This window comes from Silurus meridionalis, chromosome 14 (genome assembly GCF_014805685.1).
Source record: "Silurus meridionalis isolate SWU-2019-XX chromosome 14, ASM1480568v1, whole genome shotgun sequence".
NCBI classification, from domain to species: domain Eukaryota; kingdom Metazoa; phylum Chordata; class Actinopteri; order Siluriformes; family Siluridae; genus Silurus; species Silurus meridionalis.
The window spans coordinates 18233414-18260494 of NC_060897.1; the positions used below are offsets into that span (position 1 = coordinate 18233414).

Genomic DNA, 27081 nt, shown 5'->3' on the forward strand with positions numbered 1-27081 from the left:
TCAGAATTCTTGAAAAAGCCCTACATTTTTCTTGGACTTTTGCACTTTTGTGTGCTTGTCCACACTGGGCTGAGAAACACTTCGAGACTTGGTACGCTCTAGTACAACCAGGCGTGTGCCCAACAATCTGTCAGAGAGGATAATGTAAAATTTAACATAATCCTGTATATTATAAGACATGGAGAGTGTATTTCTGTCTGTGGATTTTAAAACACTTATTACTTATTGCATTTACTTCTTAATATCTCTAATTACTTAAAGCTTTTTACTTTGCTTCAATATATTTTGATTCCTTCCAATAGTTTATTAAAAGTATATTTTTTGGTGGCTAATATGAATTATTTCCTGAGACAATGCTATTAAACCATGAGTTTAGTTTATACCCCAATCTCCTGTCTCATATATGATATAATAATATAATAATATCATAATTTAAAAAACATTTTTAAGCACATCCCCAACTGTAATCATTATAATAAGCATTATTGGTTCATATTAAAATTGTTTCTTTGCAATTGATCAATTAAAAGTGAATATTTTTTTTGTTTCATGTCACCAAATGAATCTAAATAATACACATGGTTTACATTTAGTGAGATGTTTCAAATGCAGAAAAATACATAAATGGCATAAATATATATTATAGTGCAGCATCATATTCTATCTATCTATCTATCTATCTATCTATCTATCTATCTATCTATCTATCTATCTATCTATCTCAGGGCTGTCAGTTTTAATCGCAACTTAATCACACGTTTTTATCTGTTGTAAATGTACCATAAATTAATACTTTTCAATACGCTAAAAATACTTTTAAATACTCTAATCAACATGGGCATGGACACATATTCATGCTTTATGCAAATGTAGTGTATAATTATTGAAACCAAACTCAACATAGAGCATGATGTGTCAAAATGTTCTTGTAAATATTTTAATATAGTTTTAAATTACGAAAATCATCAAAACACCAACTGAACTTTTGGCATGTTTCCACGCGCGCGGTTTTAAAATTAATTTTAATGATTTGAGACTTGGCGCAAAACAAATGTTTAGTGATTAAAAAATATTTTTTTCGGGTGGAGTATTTTATTTTTTATATCTGTGAAAAGAAAGGACGTCGCGAATAAATGTGCGCTGTGTTGAAGGTTTAATTTCACCTCTTTTATATATTAATTTCGGTATACTTTTAATAAAAATGGTGAAACAGAAATTCGTTAGTAAAATTAATGCAGTTAAAATGAATTTGCGTTATTTTGACAGCCCTTATTAAATAAACAAATATAGATAGATAGATAGATAGATAGATAGATAGATAGATAGATAGATAGATAGATAGATAGATAGATAGATAGATCTTTTATTTCTCTAAATTATTCAAACATTATATATATTTCGCCATATTATTTAAATTTGTCACACTTCTATGTTCGACCCATTGGAAAACTGCCTACGTCAGCGTTTGGTAAGTCTCACTGAGAGTCCTCCTTTGAAAATTGCAACTCCATAAGTCTGTCCAGAACCATGAAGTTTGAATAATATCCCCATCTCTCTGTCATCTATAGGAAAGGCTACTAAAACAGTTACCATGATGTGAAAATTCCACACACGCCTTCAAAAAGGAACTGAAACCTTATTTGGTCTGCTGTGAATTTCTTTATGTAAGAATCTTAAATTAATAGTATGCTGGGGGGGTTTTTTCTCCAAAAGTTAAAGGACAATAGGTTTCCTGATTTCTTTGTGTACGAAGAAAATGTTTCGGTGATGGAAGGTTTATAGATAAACATGCAGAAGAGCACATGAGCCAGAAACTGGGACTTTGTAGGCCAGTTGAGGGAGCATGGTAAAGCACTCACCTTGCCTACAAAGACCCAACCTCTAACACACCTCAACACAGCCACACACACACACACACACACAAATTGTCAAGATTTAATATGAACTGTTTTTTTACCCTTTCAATAAATGGAGAAAATGCTAACGTCTTGTTTTAGTATCATTTGCAATGCTTGTGTTGTAAGGAATAAGAAGTATATAAAACTCCGAAAACTATTTAAATCAAATAAAAAAATTCAAACCGAAGAAACAGCAACACTTGAAATAATTATTTTTCGCCTTGCGAGATCTTCAACATCATGAAGTACTTTCCATAATGTACTTCAAATGTCATTTCAAGCTTGTCGAATACTTTTAGAATACTTATTTATTCATTATTTCTGGTACGTCTCATTGAACATAGATTTATTTTTTCAACTCCAAAAGTCAAATCATTCTGAGCAATACATTTGCAATAATTCACATACTTTTTACTTTCATCTGATTTTTGACCTGTTTGCTCATATTTATTTTACATATATTGATTGATTGATTGATTGAATAAACATGAGTTTCTTCTGTTCATGTCATGATTGCACACACTCGTGTTTGCACAGGGTGTTTGCATTATGCCTGTAATGATTATTTTAGTGTACCTTATATGATAATTATCTCAATATGACTTTTTTCCCTTATGGCTTATCCTGTTTTATTCCCACAGAGGCTACTGTCCACTCAAAACCCCCCAAAAAGTTCATGCATATGAGTGTTTATGCTGGTGTGAGAGGGTTAATAATAGTTATTCGCATTATATAGAGAGGGAAGTATGACAGAAAAGAGCATAAAGTAGTGCATTTGTATCTCGCATGGAGAAACATGGTGCACGTTGCGTGATCTGGTCCTACCTGTGCTGTTTTTCCACACCTCTTATCCCACAGTGTTCTGATTGGGAAAAAATGCAGTGTATATCTCCGGATTTTTTGGGGGGTCCAGTTGGTCCTCACTTCTGAAATCCTTTCGGGATGAAGAGAAATGTGTGCTTTAAGGCTCTGACTCCTATGTGCGTGCTCGAGTATGTGCGCGCGCGCCCCAGCGCTTCCCCTCTAATTGCTCGGTGACGCTGCGTGGACCGTGCGCGCGCTGTCATAGGCGCTACTTTAAAGGGAAACTGTAGCACAAGAGCGCGAGGCATGAATCGAGTGACTGATAAAGTGTTCATTGCGCGTGCGCGCAGAAGTACACACACACACACACACACACACACACACACGTCCCACTCAGGAACAGTGTATTACCCTGCATGGTTTGAATACTGGAAGGAAACTGGAGATGCATGAGGAACCCTGCACGGACGTGTGAAAATCTTGGAGCTGAGATGTGAGATACCTGCTGCATCGATGTGCAACCTCAAAAAATCCAACCTACACCGATGGCCTAAAGTTTGTGCACCCCTGATCATCCCATCTGTATGTGAGCCCTCGATGTGAATATGATGCACAAACTAAACTCCATGAAGATATGGTTAACCAAAGTTGGTGTGAAAGAATGGACTGCAGGCGTCCGGCTCAGACCATTGACCTCAACTGTTCTGAAGACCTTCGGGATGAATTTGCTTCATCGCTTTGGGAGCTTTGAGGATGGATGGACTGTAGTTCATGACAACAGTCTGCTACACTGACTCAGGACTACAGTTCACTTCTAAACATAATCACTGTACCCTGCAACATCGTATATCTGCTATAAATGGACATTCGGTGCAACACAGATGAGGATGGGTTTCCTCTTGAGTCTGGTTCCTCTCAAGGTTTCTTCCTTATGCCATTTTGGGGGAGTTTTTCCTTCACACAGTCACCACCGGCTTGCTCATCAGGGACAAACTTACTTATAGAGAACATATTCACTTTTAATAACCACATTATCTGTGTAAAGCTGCTTTGAGACAATGTTCATTGTTAAAAGCGCAATACAAATAAAAATGAAATGAATTGAATTGAATTGGAAAGCTGACTGCACCCAAGACCTTCTAGCTTGACATAACTGTCTGATTTCGCTTGTGGCTGAATGATCGCATCCCCATAACCATGTTCCAAAATCTAGAGGAACATCTTGACGGAAGAGTGGAAATGATTAAAAACAGCAGATTCTATAATGTGATATTCATTATGGTCATGTGTCCATGTACTTTTGCCTATAAAGTGTATGAGAGGCTAGTTATCCATGTAATTCATTATCTACAGAAACAAGATCATGACTTTTATCCTCTAATAAAGTTTCTACGTTCTGGTGTTTGCGTCCTCGACCGAAAGTAAACAAAAACGATAGCTAATTTCGCTTATGATAGGTGGAAGTGTACTCGAACCGTTGTTTTTGTTCAGTATGTTGATGAGAGGTGCGAGGCGGTTGCGAGAGTTATATAACGGCTTTACCCTGTATTTTACTGCGATTAGATTCATCCGTCTTTTAACAAAACTGTGTTACCAATCAACACGCTGGGAAGCATCACACATGGAGATACTAAAAAGAGTGAAGCAGGGTGAGAGAGTTTATTCTCAAAGTCAAACCCTTACTTCTCACCTGGATCCCAGAGACATGTACACTATATGGACAAAGGTTTGTGAACACCTGAGCATAAGATTGGATTTTTGAATCTCCCATTCAGTCCCCATTTGCTGATATAATAATCTTCACTCTTTCAGGGGGTGAGGAGGCCTGGGGTTTAGTTAGCGCTCCACTTAAGTAGGGTTGATGTCAGAGCTCTATAGCAGGAGATTTTCCAAGTATCTTATATGGAAAAAAGTTTTGGGACTTTTTCAGGTGTGCACTAGGGTCCAGAGCTTTATAGCAGGAGATCTTCCACTTCATTTAAAGCATATCTTCATGGAGCTGGCTTTGTCCTTTTAACACACTAATATTCACTGTGATACAGAGGAGGCTGGGTTCACGTTTGAGTCTGGTTCCTCTCAATATTTCCTCCTCTTTCTTTGAAGCTGCTTTCTGACCGCAAAACATTTAATTGAAATGAATATCTGAGCTCTCTTGGCTAAAAAGGTGCCAATATGGCAACTATATATATATATATATTGTGTATCAACGTTATACTGTCAATGCTTGTAGCACTTTCTCAGCGTTAAACCTACCTGATGCATTTTATAATCAAACAACTCAATATAATTCACTTCATTGTTATTTGTATAGCACATTTGACAATGCCCATTGTCCCAAAGCAGCTTTACAGAGATAAATAGGTTATAAAATATGAGAATGTATATGTTAGTGCTTATAAGTTTAGCCTTTTAATTTATCCCTAAAATAACCACTATCAGGGAGAAGAGCTGGCACATTGCCTCAGTGGCCGTGCCACCACACGTTCCCTGTTTCGAGCTCCGATTACTGTCTATATGGGTTTTCTCCAGTTTCTTCCTGCCTCACAGAAAACATACCGGCTGGTGCACTGTATGGTGTGTATTTCACACTGCATGAGAATAAAATCCGGATCAACTATTTTGATGGATCTCTAATAGATTATAGGCTTCAAAAGTTTCTGTAAAGCTGATGTTGAATAGTATGCCATTCTCATGGGGTGTGAAGCTAAAAGTATCTTAAATCTATTTCAGTATGTCAAGTTTTAGGGGGAAAAAATGAATCAGTGATTGAACAGGCATTTGAACTACACTCTGCTTAACGCCTGCTCACATTACTGTTAAATAATTTTAACACAGTCCTGATAGGAACGAGTTTATTAAAGTAACGATAATAAAACATTTCACACAACCCCGATGGTATTGTAAGTGTGGGAGCTGTTTTCATTTAGGACTGAGCTGTAAAAGCCTTGGACTGTCACTGTTCTAATATTTCACATCCAGGTGTCATCTTGGGCTTTATTACTGTAGTGTACTTCCTACTTTTAGTTTTAAAGCGCCACTTAGTGGCAATGATATGATATAGCAATTGATGTATTATTATTGTCATTATTATTAATAATAATAATGACAATAATAATAATATTATTATTTGCTACAAGATGTTTATAAACTTTTCACATGAACTGCATGACTCACAGGGATGTATACTAATGACTCCATGATAAATAAATAAAAACTAGTGTAATAATCAATGTTCACGCGTTTATATGGAGGTTATAGAAATAGCTGCATTGTTACTTGAAGGGTTTTCATGTGACTGGTCACAGATTTTTTTATCTGTTTAATGCTAAAAGGTAGAAATTCCTTTTTTACGGAGTTTATCTAAAGGCACGGACGGGGTTCGAACCCGCGATCTTCGGTTTACGAGACCGACGCCTTACCACTTGGCCACCGCGCCTCACGAGCAGCCAGGCAAAAATCACCCCATTTCAATAAACCCGAATAACAATGACAATTATTTTATATGTATTTTTTTTAGATATATTACGTTATATTTATTATACTGTTAATTACAGATACAAATGTAACAAGACATGTAAGTATATATTTGTAAACAAATGCAAAGCTCTGTATTTCAATACAGAGCTAGTGTAGGTCGAATTGACGTCTATTCTATTATTCAGAATAGTACTTTCAATACATACATTAAGTCCATACATATATGTGTGACTTAATCAGACAGCATGCATTCTTCTTTCTATAATATTTACATTTATGGTTTTGGAGGTTAAAGTACATAGTGGTACTATAATGGAAAGTTAATTTCCACTTTTGCAGAAGTATGTGAACCTCTGGAGATTAGCCCAGCCACGAGTGTTCAGCAATGGCAAAGAGAAAGAGACTGCTCCAGGGCCTCTGGATCTCAGAGAGAGAGAAAAAATATTTAAGAACTAAACCTCTGGAGTTTAGTACAGCCACAAGTGTTCAGTCTTGTTCAGAGAGAGGGAGACTGCTCCTGGGGTCCTGGTTTTCTGGGTGAAAGGAAATGTTTAAGGACTCTGGAGCTTTGCCCAGCCACAAGGGTTCAATCTTGGTCAAAGAGAGAGAGAGAGAGAGAGAGAGAGAGAGAGAGAGAGAGAAAGAGTAAGAGATATGACTCCAATTCAAGTTCCAAGAGACCCTAAAAGTCACCAGATGACGCTGTGGACTAAATTGCATGTTCGTAAATGTGTCATACCGATTTTTTGCATCAAAATGCAAAAGTAATATAGAGTAGAATAGAGAGAGGCAGAGCTTTATTTTTTAAGTCGGCTTCATAAGTGAAGATTATGTGTGAAGATTTTAAGCATAATAAGTTCAAACATTATTTGTACCATTTAGCAAAACAGTGAAATTAACAGATATGGTAGTGGATGCAATAAGAAATTTGCAGGATGGTGTTGAGTGAACTTTTGGAAACAGTGGTAATGAGAGACTGGTTGTTTGAAACAATGGTGATTAGTGACTGTTTTTTTGTGGGAGAATAATGATGATGAGTGCTTGATTGTCTTTGCATTGTTTGCACCAGGTTGCACACATGCACTTTATGTGGTGAGGACACTTACTAGTCCTTAGCCCTGTGTTTTCTGTTTCTGTGATAGTTGTTGTATGTAGCATCAAGGTTCTGAAGGAAGTTGTTTCATTTCAGTGTGTACTGCGTCAGCAGTATATGGTTGAAATGACAATAAAAGCTTCTTGACTTGACATGACTTGATTGAAGCAGTGGTGATGAGTGACTGGTTGTTTGGAACTGTGGTGATGATAAATGTTTTTGGGGGGAAATAATGATTGGAACATTGGTGATTAGTGATTTATTGGAGCAATGATAATGAATGACAGGTTTTAATTTGTGTGAATTATTAATGACAATTAAATATGAATCCTTTTATAGTTTCCCAATGAATCCATCCACTCAGTACATACACTACTGCATTGTCACTTTCTGGGGTTTTTTCTATTTTGCACTTATTCATTATGAATCTTTGCACCATTCATAAGTTGTTTATCACCACACTACTGTATATTTCACCCATATTTATTCTTTATCATACAACACTCATACTTGTACATAACTTTATCATGTCATTTGAGCAATCATTGCACAGAATATTGTATATTACTACATATACATATATTATTAGTTACATATACAGTTATGGAACAGCCTTCCAATCAGTGTTCGGGACTCAAGTCGAGGTTGAAAACGTATTTATTTAGTCAAGCCTTTTATCAGTAGATTTTTTTTTCTTAGGTAAAGGCGCAGATCTGGAGGGAATATAGATATGGAGTGTTTGATGAACTGGGATATTTGTATGCTGTCGTACCCTCACATTCACACGTTCACTCAGGTTTGTTGACGGTGGTGTGGTGGGTCGTCTCTTATCCCAAAAATCCCTCATGTCTGTGTTACCTTCTGGTTCTCCCTTTTTGTTATGCTGCCATAGCGAGTGTTGCCGGAGTCCAAACTGCACAGTGACATTAACTTTCATACAACAATAAATACACATAATAATCCATATCCTTCTCTTCCTGTCACTCTCTCTCTCTCTCTCTCTCTCTCTCTCTCTCTCTCGGTCGAGTTAAACATGCTCCTGAGGCTCCAGTGATCACTGTTCCTGCCCCTCTCCCCTGCGTGGATCTTCCCACTTCGTCCAGGCCTGCCTCTGGATAGTGTTCTCTTCGACTGGAGGCCACTCTGTGCAGCTTGGGACGGTTTCTCATCAACGCCTTGGGTGGTTCCATGAAATTCTGGAGTAAGAACGGGCGCTTTGAGGATGGATTGGACTGTAGTTAATGTCAACAGTCTGCTACATATCACACTGCTATTTATTTAGTATAAATAGGCCCCTTATGCATTTCTGGTTAGATGCTAACTGCATTTCATTGGCTCTGTAAATGTACCTTGCACAATGAAAATAAAGTTTAATCTAATCTAATCTAATCTAATACGATGTTTTTCATCTAACAAATGCACACATCTCAAAACTCAAGTGCACACTCAAATTCTCTATACATTTTTCGACTTTGAACTATACAGACTTTTTTGGTCAAGTTTGCTTCGACAAAGAAATATTAATAATAATAAAAAATTAAATTGCCATAAAACGCTTTAGACAAATCAAGAAAAGTGAGATTAATTCAAGACGTATTTCAACATGGCAACAGCAGCTGTCCGTTTGCTCTACGACCAGCGCATGCGCGACGTTAAAATACTCCTCGCGCCTCGTATAGCTCGCGCGCAGTGTATGAGCCTGAGAATGAGACAGGGCCAGCGCGGGGTGCGTGAGAGTGTCACCGCGCATGCGCGATGTAAAAATAGAAGAACCCGCTGATGTGATCTGTATGAGATCTGGTGCGGTGAGTTGACAGAGTTGATTTTTTTTTGTTTTGGACATGTTATACTCTGTCACGGTGTCATGCTGAGGAAGAGACGAATTTGATTTTAGAATGTTGATGGAGAAGTATAGAGAAGGTCAGAAGGAGTTGCATTGTGTATTTGTGGATTTAGAGAAAGCGTACGACAGAGTGCCGAGAGAGGAGTTGTGGTATTGTATGAGGAAGTCAGGTGTGTCAGGGAAGTATGTGAGGGTGGTGCAGGACATGTATGAGGACAGTGTGACAGCAGTAAAGTGTGCAGTAGAAACGACAGACTGGTTTAAGGTGGAGGTTGGACTGCATCAAAGATCGGCTCTGAGCCCTTTCCTGTTTACAGTGGTGATGGACAGGTTGACAGACGAGGTCAGACAGAAGTCTCCCTGGACTATGATGTTTGCAGATGATATTATTATTTGTGGTGAGAGTAGGGAGCAGGTTTAGAAGAGCCTGGAGAGGTGAAGGTATGTGCTGTAGAGAAGGGGAATGAAAGTCAGTAGGATTAAGACAGAGTACATGTGTGTTAATGAGTGGAAGGGCAGTGGAGTGGTGCGGTTGCAGGGGGAAGGTGGTGGAGTTCAGGTACCTGGGTTCAAGAGTGCAGAGTAATGTAGAGTGTGTTAGAGAAGTGAAGAAAAGAGTGCAAGCAGGGGGGAGTGGGGGGAGAAGAGTGGCAGAAGTGATTTGTGATAGAAGTGTCTGCAAGATTAATAGAGAAAGTTTATAGGACTGTGGTGAGACCTGCAATGTTGTATGGTTTAGAGACAGTGGCATTGAGTAAAAGACAGGAGGTGGAGCTGGAGGTAGCAGAGCTGAAGATGTTGAGGTTTTCGTTGGGAGTGATGACGATGGACAGGATTAGAAATGAGTTTATTAGAGGGACAGTGCATGTAGGACATTTTGGAGACAAGGTGAGGTAGGTGAGATTGAGATGGTTTGGACATGTGCAGAGGAGGGACATGGGGTATATCGGTAGGGGAATGCTGAGGATGGAGCCACCAGGAAGGAGCAAGGAAGACTTGAGGTAGTTGGTGTGAATAAGGCAGATGTAGAGGACAGAGGGGGTTTGGAGACGGATGATCCGCTGTGGCGTGTTAGACGATGTTAGAGCCTGTGCTTGTGTGTGTGCAAATGCATTGTGTTCAAAGTGTGTTATGTCACTATATATATATATATATATATATATATATATATATATATATATATATATATATATATAGAGCTGATTTTTTTTTTTTCCCTTCATATGAGATTGCTGATCTGAAATTCTCCTGTAACAGATGCAGCGTAGATCAAGTGGAGCTTCAGTGATTCTTTGCAACCTAGTGTGTGTGTATGCATGTATGTGGAGAGAAGGTCAAAAGCCTGAACCATGAAGATGATAGTGGATGTCGTGTGGATGGTGTGGGGCATCGGGGCGTCTGTGTACGATTACTTCCACACCAGCGCCATGGAGGAGAGGATCCACACCCTAGAGAATATCCTTAACATCCACCAGTTCGTCATCGTGTTCCTCACGGCGAGCCTCGTCCTTCTCATCTCGTACATCGTCTTTAAGAAGAAATGACACACCAGAGCCCGGGCTGTGAGTTTCGGAGAACCATGAGATCGACACAGCAGTCCTCAGTGTGTGAGAACGACTGATGCATTGAAAGACGATTAACTTTTTTTTTTTTTTGGTCAGATTATCTGACAGGTTTTGAAAGTTTACAATATTAACTGTTTTTTTATATATATATCTAAACAAATGTGTCATTTCTAACACACGTTTCTACACAGACAGTTTCTCTTGTCATGTCCTGTGGAATTATGAATTATGAAACATAACTGTGAGCTCATGTCTGCACTTTACACCCGATCACCAGAATTGTGATTGTAAATTTTTGTGATTGTCATTATTGACAGAGTAAAATGTAACCTACTGACGACAACTAATCAATAATATTAAACAGTATGTTTAACAGACACTAAGCCTCTGGAGATCTCAAGGATTCCTCAGTGCTCAGTGCTCGCTGAAGTGAAGTGCTCTCACATCACTAGCACTGCTCTATTATGAATCAGGAAATACAGATTGTTGACATGTGTCAGTACACTAGGCTTATGTCATACATGTGACATCCCATGATGCTTTGTATGGATAGAAGTCAGTGAGCACTGTACCAGCATTTGGTATTGATGCAACACTAATGATTATGTGAATTTTGCATCGAATATAAACTCTTATATTTGATCTTTCATTTGAATAAATACACAAACTCAATAGACTTCACCCAGTTATTATGATTTATTATAATCCGCTCAGTTTTGTGTGTATTTCATGTGTATGGTATAAATATTTCCAAGTTTTTACTACACTTGAATAATTGTCATGAAGAGTTTTCTACATGCAAAGGAAACTTCGTTTAGGCCTTTTCTCCAGCCTTCCTGCTTATAAATGATAAGAGAAATACTTACCCAATGTTCGAATATTTACAGTTTAATGCAGCACTATAAGAGCAATCGCACTATGTGAGGAGTCGGAGTTCGGCTTTAAAGAGGAAATAGTGCTTGGAGAGATGTGAAACAGGAACACAAGGAAACTGGTGATTGTAGCAAACATTTTATATCATTTACAGTCCAAATACATCTTCATGGTTCTTGAGTTGAATCCTCCACAGTAACATCATGGACTCTGTGGAAAAAAGTGGAACCAGCCTTCATGGCACCGAGTGGATTCCTTTTTCTTCACTTCTCTAACACACTCTCCATTACTTTGCACTCTTGACCTTCAGGTATTTAAACACACACTCTTGCCTTAACATTTATTTAATTTTTATTATAATATTATTACATTGTTGTGGAAGATATTGAATGTAACCAATAAATCTGAATTTTTTTTATTAATCCATAAAACATTTCGATTGGTGACAAGTGTCCAGCACAGGAACTCTGACTGTGAGGCTTCAGACTGGAATACAAGATCAATTTTGATCAGACCAGATTAGATCAATTTGTTAAACATATAACGCTTAACTCCATTTTGCATGAAGGAAATACTCATTATAACACATTTGTCTATATGACATGCATTATCACATTTCAGAAGAGCAGAAATGTGCAGAAATGTATTTAAATATTAATACAAGAAACACCAAGCGCCCTTTTCTCATAACCCACAACAGACTGCTGAATCAATCAATCAATCTCCCTTAACATGGCGTCCAAGGGAACTTCACAATGAGGCAACAACAGAATTGGAACGCTTTTTTTTTAACGTCACATCAAACCGGAAGCACGGACTTCTCTACCAAACGTGCCCAGGTTCTCTGTGATAGGCTGTCCAGATGGGCTCAATGCCAAACATTTACATTACTCTCTGTAGGCGCACTTGATACATAGTGTATGAAATAGGGGCTTCTGTGCCCTACGTAGTGCCTTTTTGTGTAAATTGGATCACGGATCCATAAGGTTTCTATTTGTGAATTAATTTTTTGTTATTTATTTATTCAATCATATTTATATATATATATATTTTTTAAATAACCTTCTCTTTATATTTTATCATTTTATAATAGTAAAGGCGGACATGTTTTAAACTTCGTGCTTCCGGAAACATGTTTGCGGAAATGTTAAAAGAAAAAAAAAAAGTCCCCATTGGAGGAGATCAAAGAATTTAATATTTAATGTTGCATTAACATTAAACTCGGGGTCTGTGCAGTGAGCGCGCGCGGTGCCTCCTTCTTTTTCTTCTTCTTTTTTTTTTTTTTTTTTAAATCGCTGCCATGGAGACGAGCGCGCGCCGTTTCATCTGCTGGCGGAAGTCCTGTTACCACTGAGAGCGCTGCCTTTTGTTCGGTGGAGCTGTGCGGGGAGATTCGGTCTCGGTGTGTGTTTGTGTTTGTGTTTTTCCCTGTCGGAGGGGAAGGTCGGAGTAGAAGGTCGGAGTTGGCTCATGGCACCGCACAAGCCCGGCTCGGATCCGTATAGATCCGCCAAAACATACGCGCCCCCAGCCCACGCCAGCAGCCTGTCTATGAACGCTGCCAAGAGACCCAAAATGGAGCAGCTCCAAGCCGACCACGAGCTCTTCCTACAGGCCTTCGAAAGTGAGTCTGACCCGCGCGCTCTTGTTTCCAATACACTACTGCTCTGGAATACCTTTCTGTGCTCTTCTAACCCCTAAAACCCTCTCTCTTTATCTCATTACTTCTGTACCATGTGCGTGGTGGGTATGGTTTAATCATGCTTGAGTGGAAAATATTTAAAAATATGCGTAATATATTTAATTATAAAGTAAAATCTATGCGATTTGGTTTTGAAGCGTGGACTGGGTAGGAAAAAAAAAATGCATGCATTTCCTGCAAATGTCTTGAACCAGAATGGAAAAAAATACACCACCGGCACCATTGTCTACTTTTTACTTAGTAAAAAAAAAAAGCAACAGGCAGATCAGGGGGGCGCCTGCGGCACGTGCGCTCGGGGTATCCCTCTTTATGATCTTCATTTCTCATAGATCATTCACCAAACTCCGTCTTATATTTATAAACTCAAAAAGACCCGAGGAGAGGAAGGAGTAGGGCAACACACACACACACACACACACACACACACACACACACACACACACACACACACACACATTCCTTTGTTCCTATAAAACTTGCCTCAACCATTAACAGGTTCTAAAGCATGGATAATACACTAATGAAATGGTACACTAATGAAATGTACACCATAAGGGTACCCTTCGGGTCACTCCAGTGCTGAGAAGGTAACGTTTAGTACCACTTTTTCCTGGAAGTAAAACCTGAAGGCATGCCAGATATGTCTTCGTGCATTGTTGGTCGTCTTCTGAACCAAATCCGAAGCGTCCCAGCTGAGATGATCCTAAATCGCAGCTTGGGGTGATCTCGGATGTTGTTTGGGTTTGGGCAAATCGTTGATTTAGCTGATGAACAGGTAGAAATAATGACCATGAAAGAACAGAAAACCTAATTGAACTGTACTCTACCATAGTAAATGCATAGACATATTTACCATGATGGAACTGGAAATCTAATTTACCCATACTATACCATAGTTAAAGCGTAATGTTTGCTATGAAGGAACAGGAAACCCAATCTATCCATTCTATACTGTAGTTAAAGTGTAGTTATGTTTTCAATGAAGCACCATTTTTGGTAAATGAGAAAAACCCTGTACTTGAGTAAAAGAACAAATATACTTTTTAAATATATTTATTTACTTTTTATATATACTATATTAAATGTGCTCTTTATACATTTCCATGCCATTATAAAACCAAGAAATACTCTAGTCCATTCCATAGTTAAGTCTAGTGTACGATTGTAAGGCCATTGTAGTGCTCTGAAGTTCTGAGGTGAAACATGTTCAGAATTGTGTACTATAGTTAAATCATATTGGTGCTTGAATTACCATGAAGTACAACAATAAATCCAAATGGGAACAATACCGTTTTACAAGTAAACCGTACTAGTACTCAGGTTAACAAGAAGTTCCACACTTTTTCTATAGTGTTATGGTTGTAGAATAGTGCATTCAAATCAGAGCATGCTTTGAAATTGTGAATTACTTGTTATAAATGTTTTAAATGAATACTACAATAATAGTTTTTTAAACATGTTTCTAAAATTTATTCGTACAAACTCTGTTTTGAAATGTTACTCCGAACTTTCGAGCCACTCGCGGCTTCTCACGATCTGATTGAGATTTCACGAGTTACTCTTAGTCCGGTTCCAAATGAAAAGTCGCGAACTATCGAGGTCACACACACACACACACACACACACACAGTCAGCCCTGACTTACGATTTTTCGGAGATACGAACACCCACCCAAAAAAAACGCAAGAAAAATAAAAAACAAAGTAAATCAAAATATATTCAAGGAAACTGTCCAAATCCGCACGCGCTATTTAGATTTGACAACGGCATAAACAGAGGAAGAAGAAAAAGAAGAACGCCTGGCATGCATGCTTTGTGAGACCGAGACACGCAAGTCTCACTCTTCTCGACTTACGGGACATTTTTCCGGTCCCTCTCTATTTCGTAAGTCGGGTGCTACCTGTATCTATATATTTCACGTTAGTCAAGCACTGGATAGCAAGATGGATCAGATTTCACTTCTGTTATCAACCCTGACACTTCATATGAAGTCATGCATCTCTAGTTTGCATAAAAGATTCTGTGTTCCTGGACATAACTGGGATGTTGTGGTTGTTAGATTTTCAGTTTCACAGCAATTAATAGGCAAAGTGCTGTTGAAGAAACATGAAGCAAGACACTGTTTAATAACATGGCTGGTTTTAACTTGTAAATCATGAGCTGAAGCTATTTAACATGGCCAACCTGTTGTCTAAATGTAGATGTTGGTTGAGAACCAACGTTAGTTCGGTTTAGATGTTCTGTTTAGATGTTCCCCCTCAGAACAGGCTGTCTGAAGGTTTATATGTACAACTATTACCACAACTCTACTATGACTAGGATTACATTTATTTAAAAAACACCATTTATTTTCTTCTAGTTTGTAGGAAATCTAACGCTGTCTTTTTTCTACTGTTTGCAGAACCGACTCAGATATACCGATTCCTTCGCACGAGGAACCTCATGGCTGTAAGCACATGCAATTGGGCTGCTTCTGAATTATTAAAGCTGAGCATAGAAATCCCTGACATGTGACCGGGTTGTAATGTTTCTACCTTTCCCTTTTTGTTCCAGCCCATTTTTCTGCACAGGACCCTCACGTACATGTCCCACCGCAACTCAAGAGCCAGTGGCAAAAGGTAACTCTCAGATATTAGGTTAAAGTAGATAATAATGAGGAAACATGTCGAAACGCATATTATAGAATGGAACTGAACTCTGGTTATGTTTCAGAGCATGTTCTCTCTGTGAGGGTGGATAAATATGGAGAATCTTGACGAATGTTTATCCACTGTAATGAACAGAACATGTATAATACATTTCTGGGTATCTTTTTTTTTATATAAATATAAGTATTTATTTCTTTAAACATCTAAATTAATCAAATACACATTTTATGCAGTTTTGTTTCTCACCATACACATTATTTCTGTGATCTATTAGATACCTTAAAAAAAAAATTTATTAATATATTTTTATTCATGTTTTACCAAAACATGAGCAAGTACATTCCCCATTAATGGTAGGGATGTGTTTCTATGACTTCATCATAAGTTGAATATCTTAAGTTGTGACCTAGCCTAGCCATCATTATGATCAGTATGATTACAGTATATAATTTAGAAAAACAGCAATCAACAGTACCGCATTGTATAAGCTGTACAGTATAAATGTTTGTGGCAGCGGGCGCCGGTTGGCGAGTGGCTGCTGCGTTTGCCCACCACGCAAAACTTCATATATTTTTGCGATTTTGTCATATCGCGATCGAATAATCGTAAGTCGAACCATTGTAACCTGGGGACCATCTACGCTCAATAATTCGTCTCAGATTTTATTCCCACTGTAGAGTTTTGAGTCTTTTTTTATTATTATTTTAGGCAATATAATTAATATATAATTACGAGCAATGAATCGCTTATGCATTACAAAAAGTGTTATATAATTTATCTAACAGCATATTTGCGCATGACAATTTGTTGTAAATGCAGATTGAATTGGAGTAATATAGTAAGCCGCAGCGCTTTAGCAGTGCCTGTACCATCAGCAGTTTCATTGCCATATAGAGGTGAAACCACTAACTGTCAAAAAGCCTGTAGTTTGAGATGAGTGATACGGAGTTCCTTATTACACACGTGCGATGAATACAAGGTTCTGTGCGATGGCGACACAGTCATTGAGAAATGATCACGACCACATGGTAATAACCTCCTTTAAATTCTCAACGCGAAAAAAGCTGACTAAATGAACATGACTGTTCACCATCATCATCATAATAATAGTAATCAAAACCTGCTCTAATAAATTTTGGTTTATAATGTCCTTGCACGTTGCTTTACATTCTTCAGTGTCACGTTTGATCATAAAGACATATTTTATTATGAACATATGCCGGGATAAGGTTTCCTTCCCAAACGCCATGTCCTGAAAAGTTTTATTTCTCCTATCGTAGTGTTTTTCCAACCATTACAGCATTTCCTTTTTATCAACACATGACACATTTTGCTTTTAAGCTTTTAGAGTTACACTGGATGGTATTGTTACTGTAAATGTTCCTCAAAGAGGACAAGGAAAACTAACACTGGAGACTCCTTCCATAAATGTTAAATATACCTTTTCTTTTAGAGAACACACTATGTAAAATATCTCTCTCTCACACACACACACACACACACACACACACACACACACACACACACACACACACACACACACACCTGTATAAGTGTTTGTTTTTTAATAATATTTGAACTTGGTATGTTAAGTGTTTGTGACAAAGTTTGAGTACATTTGGTTTCTTCCTTCTGTCTCTCTCTCTTTCTCTCTTTCTCTATCTCTCTCTGTCTGTCTGTCTGTTAGAAAAGATTTCTGCATGGACAATCTGCTCCTCCAAGTGGAGAGGATGAAAACAGAGCAGGAGGCGCACAAGTAAGCTGATCTCTGCTAATCCAGTAGGGCTGCGCTATATACCAAAATCACGGCAGTATCAGGATATGCATACAAGTCCTCATTCTAATACTTTACATGTTGACTAAAAGTCAAAGTTTTAGGATGGCAAATCCATAGCAGAAACGTAATGAAGTATTGTGTGTCTAATGCATGTCCTTTGAATTCCACAGTTTGGCATCACACCTGCAGCTCACCTTCACCGGCTTCTTCCATAAAGTCGGTAAGAGCAGCTGCTACACTGATATTACATTCTCACATCGCGGTCTCGCCTTTGATCAGATGAAGTAGATGTCACGCTCTGTAGACATAGTGTGTTTAATTACATGTCTTTCTGACTGTATATCTGTCTGAGTGATAGGATAAATATATCCTACCAGGATTTTTATATCTGCTGTATAAAGGGGATTTATATGTCCCTCAAAGTAATTGCATGCCGACCAAACTAGTGTAAACTCCGCTCGGTTTTCCCCTCTGTCTTTCATTCTGCGCTCATTTATTTGCCTGGCTAACAACTTTGTACTCGAACGTTTCAGACAAGACGCAGAACTGCGAGAACGAGGAAAGCTCCGTGTTGCTAGAGGTGTTGCTCATCAAAGTGTGTCATAAGAAGAGAAAGGTAAATGCCTCCACACTCTTTCCCACACACCCCATACGCCGTAGAGCGTAGGAGGTCACTTTTAAAGCGGCCTTGCAATCAAAATGGGGTGTGTGTGTGTGTGTGTGTGTGTGTGTGTGTGTGTGTGTGTGTGTGTGTATATGTATGTATATGTGTGTGTGTATGTGTGTGTGTGTGTGTGTGTGTGTGTGTGTGTATATGTGTGTGTGTGTATATATATATATATATATATATATATATATATATATATATATATATATATATATATATATATATATAAATTTCATATTTACTATATTGCCAAAAGTATTGGGTCACATGGTTATAAGTGTGTGCTTTTTGAGCATGGCATTCCACATTTAGTCCCAATTTGCTCTTATAATTCCCACCACTCTTCTGGGAAGCTGTTCCACTAGATGTTCAAGTGTGCATATAGATATTTGTGTTTATCACAAGGGTGTTATGAAAGGCAGGTACTGGTGTAGGTGAGGAGACAGTGTTCACATTCAGCCCAAAGGTGTTCAGTAGGGATGAGATTAAAGCTCTATTGCAGCCCACTTAAGCTCTTCCTCTCTAAAGCATGTAAACAGGGGCAGTGCCATGCTGAAACAGGTTTGGGTTTTCAAGTTCAAGTGAATGCAAAGTTTTATTAGAGCGCATCTAAAGACGTCCTATACTATTGAGAGCCTCCAGATTTGTGGTAACAGTTTGGGGAAAAAAAAGCACATACTGTATAGCAGAAAAGGTCAGGTGACCCAATACTTTGTGTATATATGCATATATACTTTGTGTGTATCTTATAGAAGTGAGTACACTCCTCACAGTTCACAACCATTTTATATTCTCAAGGGACAATACTATAGAAATGAAACTTGGTTATATACAGTTTGTATAGCAGTATCGATTAACTGTCCTCTGAAAATAATTCAACATGCAGCCATTATTTTCTAAATAACTGGCAACAAAATTGAGTACACCCCAAGTAAACATGTCAAAACTGTGTTAATATTTTGTGTGAGCACCACTGATGTCTAGCACTGCCTTAATCATCCTGAACATGGAATTCACCAGAGCTGCACAACGACAAAGTTGAATCTAATCTAATATCTTATATTTGGTCTCTACTCATTTTTGTCCTTACTCTACCCCTCTGTCCTTTACTTGTCTTCAGGACGTGAGTTGCCCCATCAAACAGGTGCCTACAGCGAAGAAGCAGGTTCCTCTGAACCCGCGGGGGAAGACGGGCGCAGGGCCGACCATCACGGTGCCCAGTCAGGAGTTTGAACCCAGCAACAGCCACATGGTCAAGTCTTACTCTCTACTCTTCAGGGTCACATGTTCTGCAGGGAGGGAGATCAGCACCCGGGACAACAGTACGTCATACCACCATCTACACAAACCCTTAATGTACAATGTATGGAATACTTTGTAACAGTGGACTATTCCTTGAATTTTTTGTGTTGTGAACCGATAAACAGAGGTCTGAGGATGAAAGCACACCGCTTAAGAATGCATCAGGATGTGTCATAACTGTGTGTGTGTGTGTGTGTGTGTGTGTGTGTGTGTGTGTGTGTGTGTGTGTATATATATATATATATATATATATATATAGCAGTTTGCCTACCCTGAGTGACCATTAGTTACATCATAGTATTACTCATACACTGTGTGTGTGTGTGTGTGTGTGTGTGTGTGTGTGTGCGCAGACGTTGCTGACGAGATCCCCGGCAGAAAGAAGCGTTACACCTCCCACCGAGATGATGGCGAAACAACTTTTGTAGCACAGATGACTGTGTTTGATAAGAACAGGTGTGTGTGTGAGTGTGTGAGAACATATGAAATGGCATGTCAGTGCTTCATTTGTGCGATCATATTTGTGTTTCTGTACAGGCGACTGCAGCTGCTGGACGGGGAATATGAAGTGTCGATGCAGGAAATGGAGGAGTGTCCCGTCGGCAAAAAACGAGCCACTTGGGAAACCATTGTGGATGGAAAGGTGTGACGAAAAAAGATTGGGTCAATGAGAAACAATGCATCAAGCGCAATAGTTTTCTGTTTATTTGTAAGAAAACATGACCCTGGATTTAAACCTGTTGTGTGTGTGTGCGCACGAATACGTGTATGCTTCAGTGGGTCCCTCCATTCGACACGTTCTCTCACGGCCCGAATCTGCAGTTCACGCTTCGCTGGACAGGCGAGGAAAGTGACATCACCACGCCGCCATTGACCCGACCTCTTGCGACACGCAACACACACACAAGCGGCAGCGACAACCTGAAGACTAGCGCACCGAAACCGTCCCAAACAGTAGGTATGGCGACATTAAACTTTCCTATTGTAAAAATCATTGCAGACATTTAAAAACAAATTGTATGTCATACTTATGTATTAAACCTGATTTTCCACATTACTTGCAATTAGTTTTAGTGCAAGCATTGCGCTCTAGTCACCGGTCGATTCGCCGCACTGATATTTCCGCTGTGTTTCATTATCCAGCTGTTAAAGATCCCGTAACCTCGGATGCACACTTGCGGAGAGAGCAGCTGCACGTCGAGCCTCGGCAGAAACTCCGCGTTTATTATCAGGTAACACTTTTTCCTCTGTGAATCTCAAATCCAAGTATGAAACGCAGTGTGCCTTTGAGTCTTAATGAGCCGATGCAGCAAAATTCACTTCAGTGTTATTTGTATAGTGCTTTTATCAATAGACATTCCCCAAAGCAGCCCTACAGAAAAAAAATAGATTGCAAATATACATTTGAGCATCGTTAATTTACCCCTATTTGAAGCCTTAAGAGGAATCGGACTGAAAAGGCAACCCATCCTCACTCACTCATTATAGTTCCATCATTGTCGAGGTTATCAACTACCCACTGATGGAGTCTGCAGCTAAGCCACTGCAGCAGACTTGCATTAAATTACTTGTATGACATGCTAATAACAGGTTAATAGTATCCCATTTACAAAAAATAAGAAGTAGAGGCAATTTAATGCCTGCGTTTCTAATAGAGGAAGTGATGCTATTTGCTAAAAGCTGTGTTTTTTGGTCTTTTTTTTTCTTTTCTTTTCTTTTTTGTTTTCGTTCTTTTCTGTAGTTTTTGTATAACAATAACACACGGCAGCAGACGGAGGCTCGAGACGACCTGCACTGTCCCTGGTGTACGCTCAACTGCCGCAAACTTTACAGCCTCCTCAAACACCTCAAGCTCTCTCACAGCCGCTTCATCTTCAACTATGTGGTGAGAAAAAAAAAAAAGCTCTTATCTTTTGTGCCAGTGTGTGGACTAAAGCTATGGCAGGAGGTGAAACTGGAACAATACAGAGAAGATTAGCATGGCTCCCTTTTAACAAACGTGTGATTTATATATCAGTATAACTCTTTAGCCGGGCTCCAATTAAATGGAGAATCCTGTGAATGATCACAATCCTGAAATGCTATTTTAAAAAATGTATTAGTTTTGAAAATAAAATAATTGTCCTGTGTTCTGTGTTGAGCAGCCTCACCCTAAAGGAGCGAGGATAGACGTGTCTGTGAACGAGTGTTACGATGGATCCTATGTCGGAAATCCTCACGACCTGCACTGCCAGCCTGGCTTCGCCTTCAGTCGCAACGGTCCTGTTAAACGCACCTGCGTCACACACACCCTTGTCTGCAGGTCAGTTTTTCTGTTTGTGTTTGTGTGTGATTAAGATTCCGAACTGCTTTTTTCATGCTCTCACACACTGGTTGCTGAGATTTTTAAATCTCTCTTCAAATAGGCCTCATATTTAGAAGGAAACAACGCAACCAGTTCCCAGTCCTGGACCTGTAGAACCCTGTTCCCCCAAGTTTTACTGTCCTTTCCTTTCCCCTTGTCTTGCTGTGAAGCATATACACCTGTAGTGTGTTGTTGATCGGGGTGGTGTGTTTACAGGCCCAGACGCACCAATCCGAGTCTCTCCGAGTTTCTGGAGTGTGACGAGGTCCCGCTGGAGCAGAGGAGGCCATTAGTGAGCGGCCACAACCGTCTGTACTTCCACAGTGACAGCTGCATGCCTCTGCGTCCCCACGAGATGGAAGTAGACAGCGAGGACGAGAAAGACCCCGAATGGCTGAGGGAGAAAACGGTCATGGTGAGGAAACAACAATGTTTTGCGCAGCTTTTCTTGTTAGCAGAAGCATCAAGCACATAACTCAGAGCTGCGATTTCGGTAGCAGCAACACCTAATGAGAGCGTTTAATTTATTTTTTTACTTTCTCAGCTGTATGGAGATTATACACTACTATGATGACCTACTGATGATCCTAAGTCTCTGCATCTTTTTATTTTTTTCTATCTTGACTGACCAACATTTCCACATCAGTAATGAGTGCACGTGCACTTTTCACAACAGACTTGTTGCTTGATGGTGTGAAAGCAGCTTAAGCAGCTTTTTTTTATTATGAAATTTTTTTTTTATGATGGTCTGTGAAGAGGGTTTTCCTTCGTGTGACGTAAAGGAGGAGCAGAGGAACCATTCGGACCCTAACCTTCAAATCCATTGTTCTTGTCTTGTAGCAAATCGACGAGTTTACTGACGTCAACGAAGGAGAGAAGGAGGTGATGAAACTGTGGAACCTTCATGTAATGAAGCATGGGTATGTATCCTTATTTCTTCAGCCTGTGATCGTGTCAAAGTTCAGTAAAAATAAAACGAACCTCAAGCAGCACTTCGACCTACATTTGGGAATGCTTCACAATGTTCTGTAAGGCATCTTGCTGATGGTAATCCAATTTGGGTCCCACACCTCCAACTTTCTGAGAGGAGTGCAGGCATCTAATGTCATTAAAAGCTTTTAGAAATCCAATTTTGTAATGCGTTTTAGACGGAGCATTAGGTAACACCATTTCCTAATGCCTGACTGCCTGTGTTCCCAATCAACTCAAGCAGCTGGCTGTGCTGCAAATCAAATCAACTGCTGCCTTGATGATGATGATTAAGATGATGTGGCTTTTTCTAAAAGTCTGACTGGCCGTGTGTCAAGTCAAGTCAAGGTGACGAGGCCTTGCTGGAAAAACGCCTGATAAATCGAATTATCTCCTTTTTCTTCCCCTGATCAGATTTATAGCTGATAATCAGATGACTCAGTCCTGCATGCAGTTTGTGGAGAACTACGGCAATGTCGTCGTTGAGAAAGACCTGTGCCGGAACTTCCTGCTTCATTTGGTCAGCATGCACGACTTCGGCCTGGTGAGCACACTGACCATCGACAGGGCCATGGCTCGTCTGCGCCAGCTCAAACCGGCCCAGGAAAATGGCATCAAGTCAGCAGAACGCACCTGAAACTCAAAAACGTTACAGTCTTAACCAGACGACAGGAGCTGCGAGACCTCTGGATGCCAGATAATTTGTTTTTAACCATAAATCAAGAAAGCCATTGGAGCTTATGAACTACGTTTTTCTTCGAAATAAACGTGGGTGCTATTTTTGTACCTCCTTTTGTTTTTGTTTTTGGGGCCGATTTTTTTCGAATGGAAATATTTTTAATATATTTTAAAAACTGTGACAAACAGGGTTGAGACTTGGCCTTTGTGAATTTTATGAAAAATAATTTCCTTTCCTTTTTTGTCTGATGTTTTTGAAACTGCGTATACAATTAGGCTGATCAGGCGACATGGCAGCTAGAGAATTTCTCCCAATATCACACGCTGGGGTCAACAAGGGATGGGCTTTGGCTTCTATATGATTATGGGTCATCATGTTGATTTCAATTTTTCAAGCTCAATTTCCTGATCGAATCCCAGTAGGTTTTCTAATCATGCCAGCTACACAAACACCATACCTACCTAGTGAGTTTGCAAAGTAGCTAGCAATAGACAAAATCACTAGCATGCCTGCTAGTGGGGAACTCTCTTTCGCCTAGTTGGAGGTCAAGCCAAAGATAAGAACCGAACGGTAGTGATGTCCTCATACGATCAAGCTTTGTGATGGCTAATTTAATTTAAAAGTTGTCTTCGATATCCGGATCATTACAATACATGACGCGAGATATAGATTTCTGGGGAATCGGGACACATACCTGTGGGGTGAGAGGTGATTGGGGACGAGGTTTACTTTCTAACTGTTGAATAAATGAATAAATACAATGTGAATGGGGGAAATAATTTTCTCTTGTCCAATTGGCTACTTGTTTGAAAGCATTATATCTTTTTCTTTTGAAAGGGGGATGCCACTGTTCTTCTTGTCCTTTTTCTGATTGCTTTATAAGGTAGCTGAAATGTGAGGAAAAACTAATCATGTTGAAGTAACTGACCTCAACAACGGCAAAGCTTAGCTTAAAACCGATCCACTGACACCCCCCCCCCCAATTGGACTGATTCAAAAGTATTATTAATCATACCTTTGGTATTGAATAAAATTATTAAAATGTAAAAGTATTTGTGTCCTAAGTAAACATCAGAAAAATTAAGGGGGGGGGGGGGCTTGAAAAGCATCACGACATCTCAGGAAATTTCATACGCAGTTTCCTGTGACTTGAATTCAGGTAGTTTGCACATCCAGGGCCCGAGTTAAAGAAGTGACATGTAAGGCGAGCGCTTTGAAAATATCTTCCCTTGTTGATGTCTGTTACTCTGTAAAAATCCAAGTTTGCTGTTTGGTTGTAAATATCTGACTGAACTCATTAGCTTGTGATTAGCACCCCATTAATTAATGGTATTACACACGCACACACACCCACATACATACATACATACATATATACACACAAGGCTGTGGTTAAAGGTGCTAAAACTAGTATGAACTATCTGTAACTGTTGCACTGAAACCAGGTGGTACACACTGGGTCTGTGCCGCTAATCCGTTACACGATCTGATCCCCGTCGTTGTGAACGTGACTGCGTTATCTCTTGCTTTCCTTCTCGAGGGGATTTTCTACATCGACTCGTTTGCAATATCCTCACAGTGTGTAGTACATTGGACCTAATTTTTTATGAGGAGCAAGCTATTTAACATATCAAGCTAATAAATGCTAATCACTTGGATACACTTTCTGCTAGCTTTTTAAAAGAAATTCGTTCAGCTGACAGAAATATTGAGAATATTTCTCTGTAATTATTTGTAGATTGTCAGAGAATGCAGTCAAGCTAGCACTTCTGAGGTAAATGAAATTCAAAATTAACGCTGCCCAGTGATGGCAAGAGCGACGTGGCAGTTCAAAATAATTTGCTTAAAACACAATCGCATACAGTTCGTGGGAAAAAGTGTGGTAACATCTAGTGTTTTATGGATTTTGAAGAGACACTTGCATTTTTCATTTGTTTCTATGCAGAAAACTAGGTCATGTAATGGCATGAAGATTTCCCTCTTAGCATAAATAATAGCTTTACACACTCTTTGCAATAGACAGTTTTCATTCTTCGAACATTGAGCTGAAATACTTTGGCATTCTTCTTTGTAAATCTTGTCAAAGGTGACGTTCACTAGTTTTCTTTATATTTCTTTCTGACGTTGCAAACCAGTTCAACCCAAAGCAGTTCTATAGGATTTAGCTGAGGTGACTGAGCAGGCCATTGCATGAAAGAGAACATTCCAGCCTAATGTTTGCTCTGTAAATAACACAGAGCTTGACGTACATTTCGGCTTGTTGGGTGATGAAATCGGTTCCAATCAGCTGCAGTCCGATTGCATGGTGTTGAATTATGGAACGGTAGCTATGTTGGTTAAGCTTCCACCTCCATGTTTGTGTGGGTGAGGCAGTCTGATCACATCATCTTTCCTGTTCACCGTCTTCTTATGTTAGAGACAAAAATGTCACATTTGAACTCCTCTGTCCACAGAACCTTTTTTTTTTTTTTTGTCATTCAATGTCCAATTCTTGTATGTATTCGCCTTTTACGAGTATTTCTTTGTTGCATAGAAACAAAAGGAACATGGATGTGTCTCAAAAACCACAAGACTCTTGAGTAACAGCCTTGTGAGCAGGGAGACAGAAGAGTTTACTTACTTCATGCAGAATGACGGCTTGTAGTGTGTGAAATGTTGGTCATATTGATGTTTTGAGTATTAATTTGGTAGGCATGCACTGATCTCGCTCTCTCTCTTGTTTTTGATTCTGCACTTTTAAAAAGGACCTGTTTAAGTGTAAGGATCAGATGATACTGCCATTAATGCTCTGTTGTACGGCAGGTACATTCCTTCATGCACCTGCGCTGTACGTGGAACCTAGATTTATATTTAACCATTTACAGCAAATTGAAAAAAACAACAACAGTGGATCAGATCAGGAAGTATCCAATCCGGGTGTGATTTACATGATATTCTGTAATTGGATCGGTGCACCCCTTGTGAGAAATGAAAGGGTTTTGTGTTTTTATTTATTTCATTTTTTTTCTTTAGCAATGCTTGTTTGCTTTCCTGCTGATGATGTTTTTAAATAATTTTCTGTCTTTTTAGCTGTTTGACTTTGCTTTTAACCAAAATGCAGTGATGCACACATGCTGCTAATCAGGTATATGATACCATAATGCTTTTCCAAACATCACCAATTAAAAAAGATTTTTTGATTAGTTTAATATCCTGATGTTCCAGGAACAGATGTGATTATTTCACAATCTAAAATTTGGAAATCATTTTTATATGATTATAAAAGCTGCAACATTTTCCGAATCGATCTATTTACAAATGCTTTTGCTCGTCTTAATTACTGTATTTTTTTTTTGTTGTTGTTGTTTTTCCTAATTTGTGTGCAAAAAAGAAATTCTCCCTTCTACACCATAGTGTACGTAATAGCGGAAATGCAGATGCTGTTTCAGAGCAAGTAGCAG

The 27081-nt window shown here is 39.1% G+C and overlaps 1 protein-coding gene, 1 long non-coding RNA gene and 1 other non-coding gene across 3 annotated transcripts; 2 read left to right on the forward strand and 1 right to left on the reverse strand.

Annotated features, from left to right (window-relative positions):
- Positions 1-6066: 6066 nt before the first annotated feature.
- trnat-cgu lies at positions 6067-6138 on the reverse strand. The gene has a single exon. It is a non-coding gene; the product is annotated as a tRNA-Thr (tRNA).
- A 2815-nt stretch (positions 6139-8953) lies between these two features.
- Positions 8954-11361, forward strand: LOC124396935. Its single transcript, XR_006927856.1, has 2 exons — positions 8954-9077; positions 10373-11361. It is a non-coding gene; the product is annotated as an uncharacterized LOC124396935 (long non-coding RNA).
- Positions 11362-12717: 1356 nt separating this feature from the next.
- On the forward strand, positions 12718-23748 carry suz12a (SUZ12 polycomb repressive complex 2 subunit a). Its single transcript, XM_046865638.1, has 16 exons — positions 12718-13177; positions 15657-15703; positions 15809-15873; positions 17591-17659; positions 17851-17900; positions 18214-18296; positions 19468-19669; positions 20003-20105; positions 20187-20292; positions 20427-20607; positions 20793-20881; positions 21391-21534; positions 21794-21951; positions 22210-22408; positions 22834-22913; positions 23377-23748. The coding sequence occupies exons 1-16, from the start codon at positions 13024-13026 to the stop codon at positions 23597-23599; spliced, it is 1953 nt and encodes a 650-aa protein (XP_046721594.1). The 5' UTR covers positions 12718-13023; the 3' UTR covers positions 23600-23748.
- The last annotated feature ends 3333 nt before the right edge of the window (positions 23749-27081 follow it).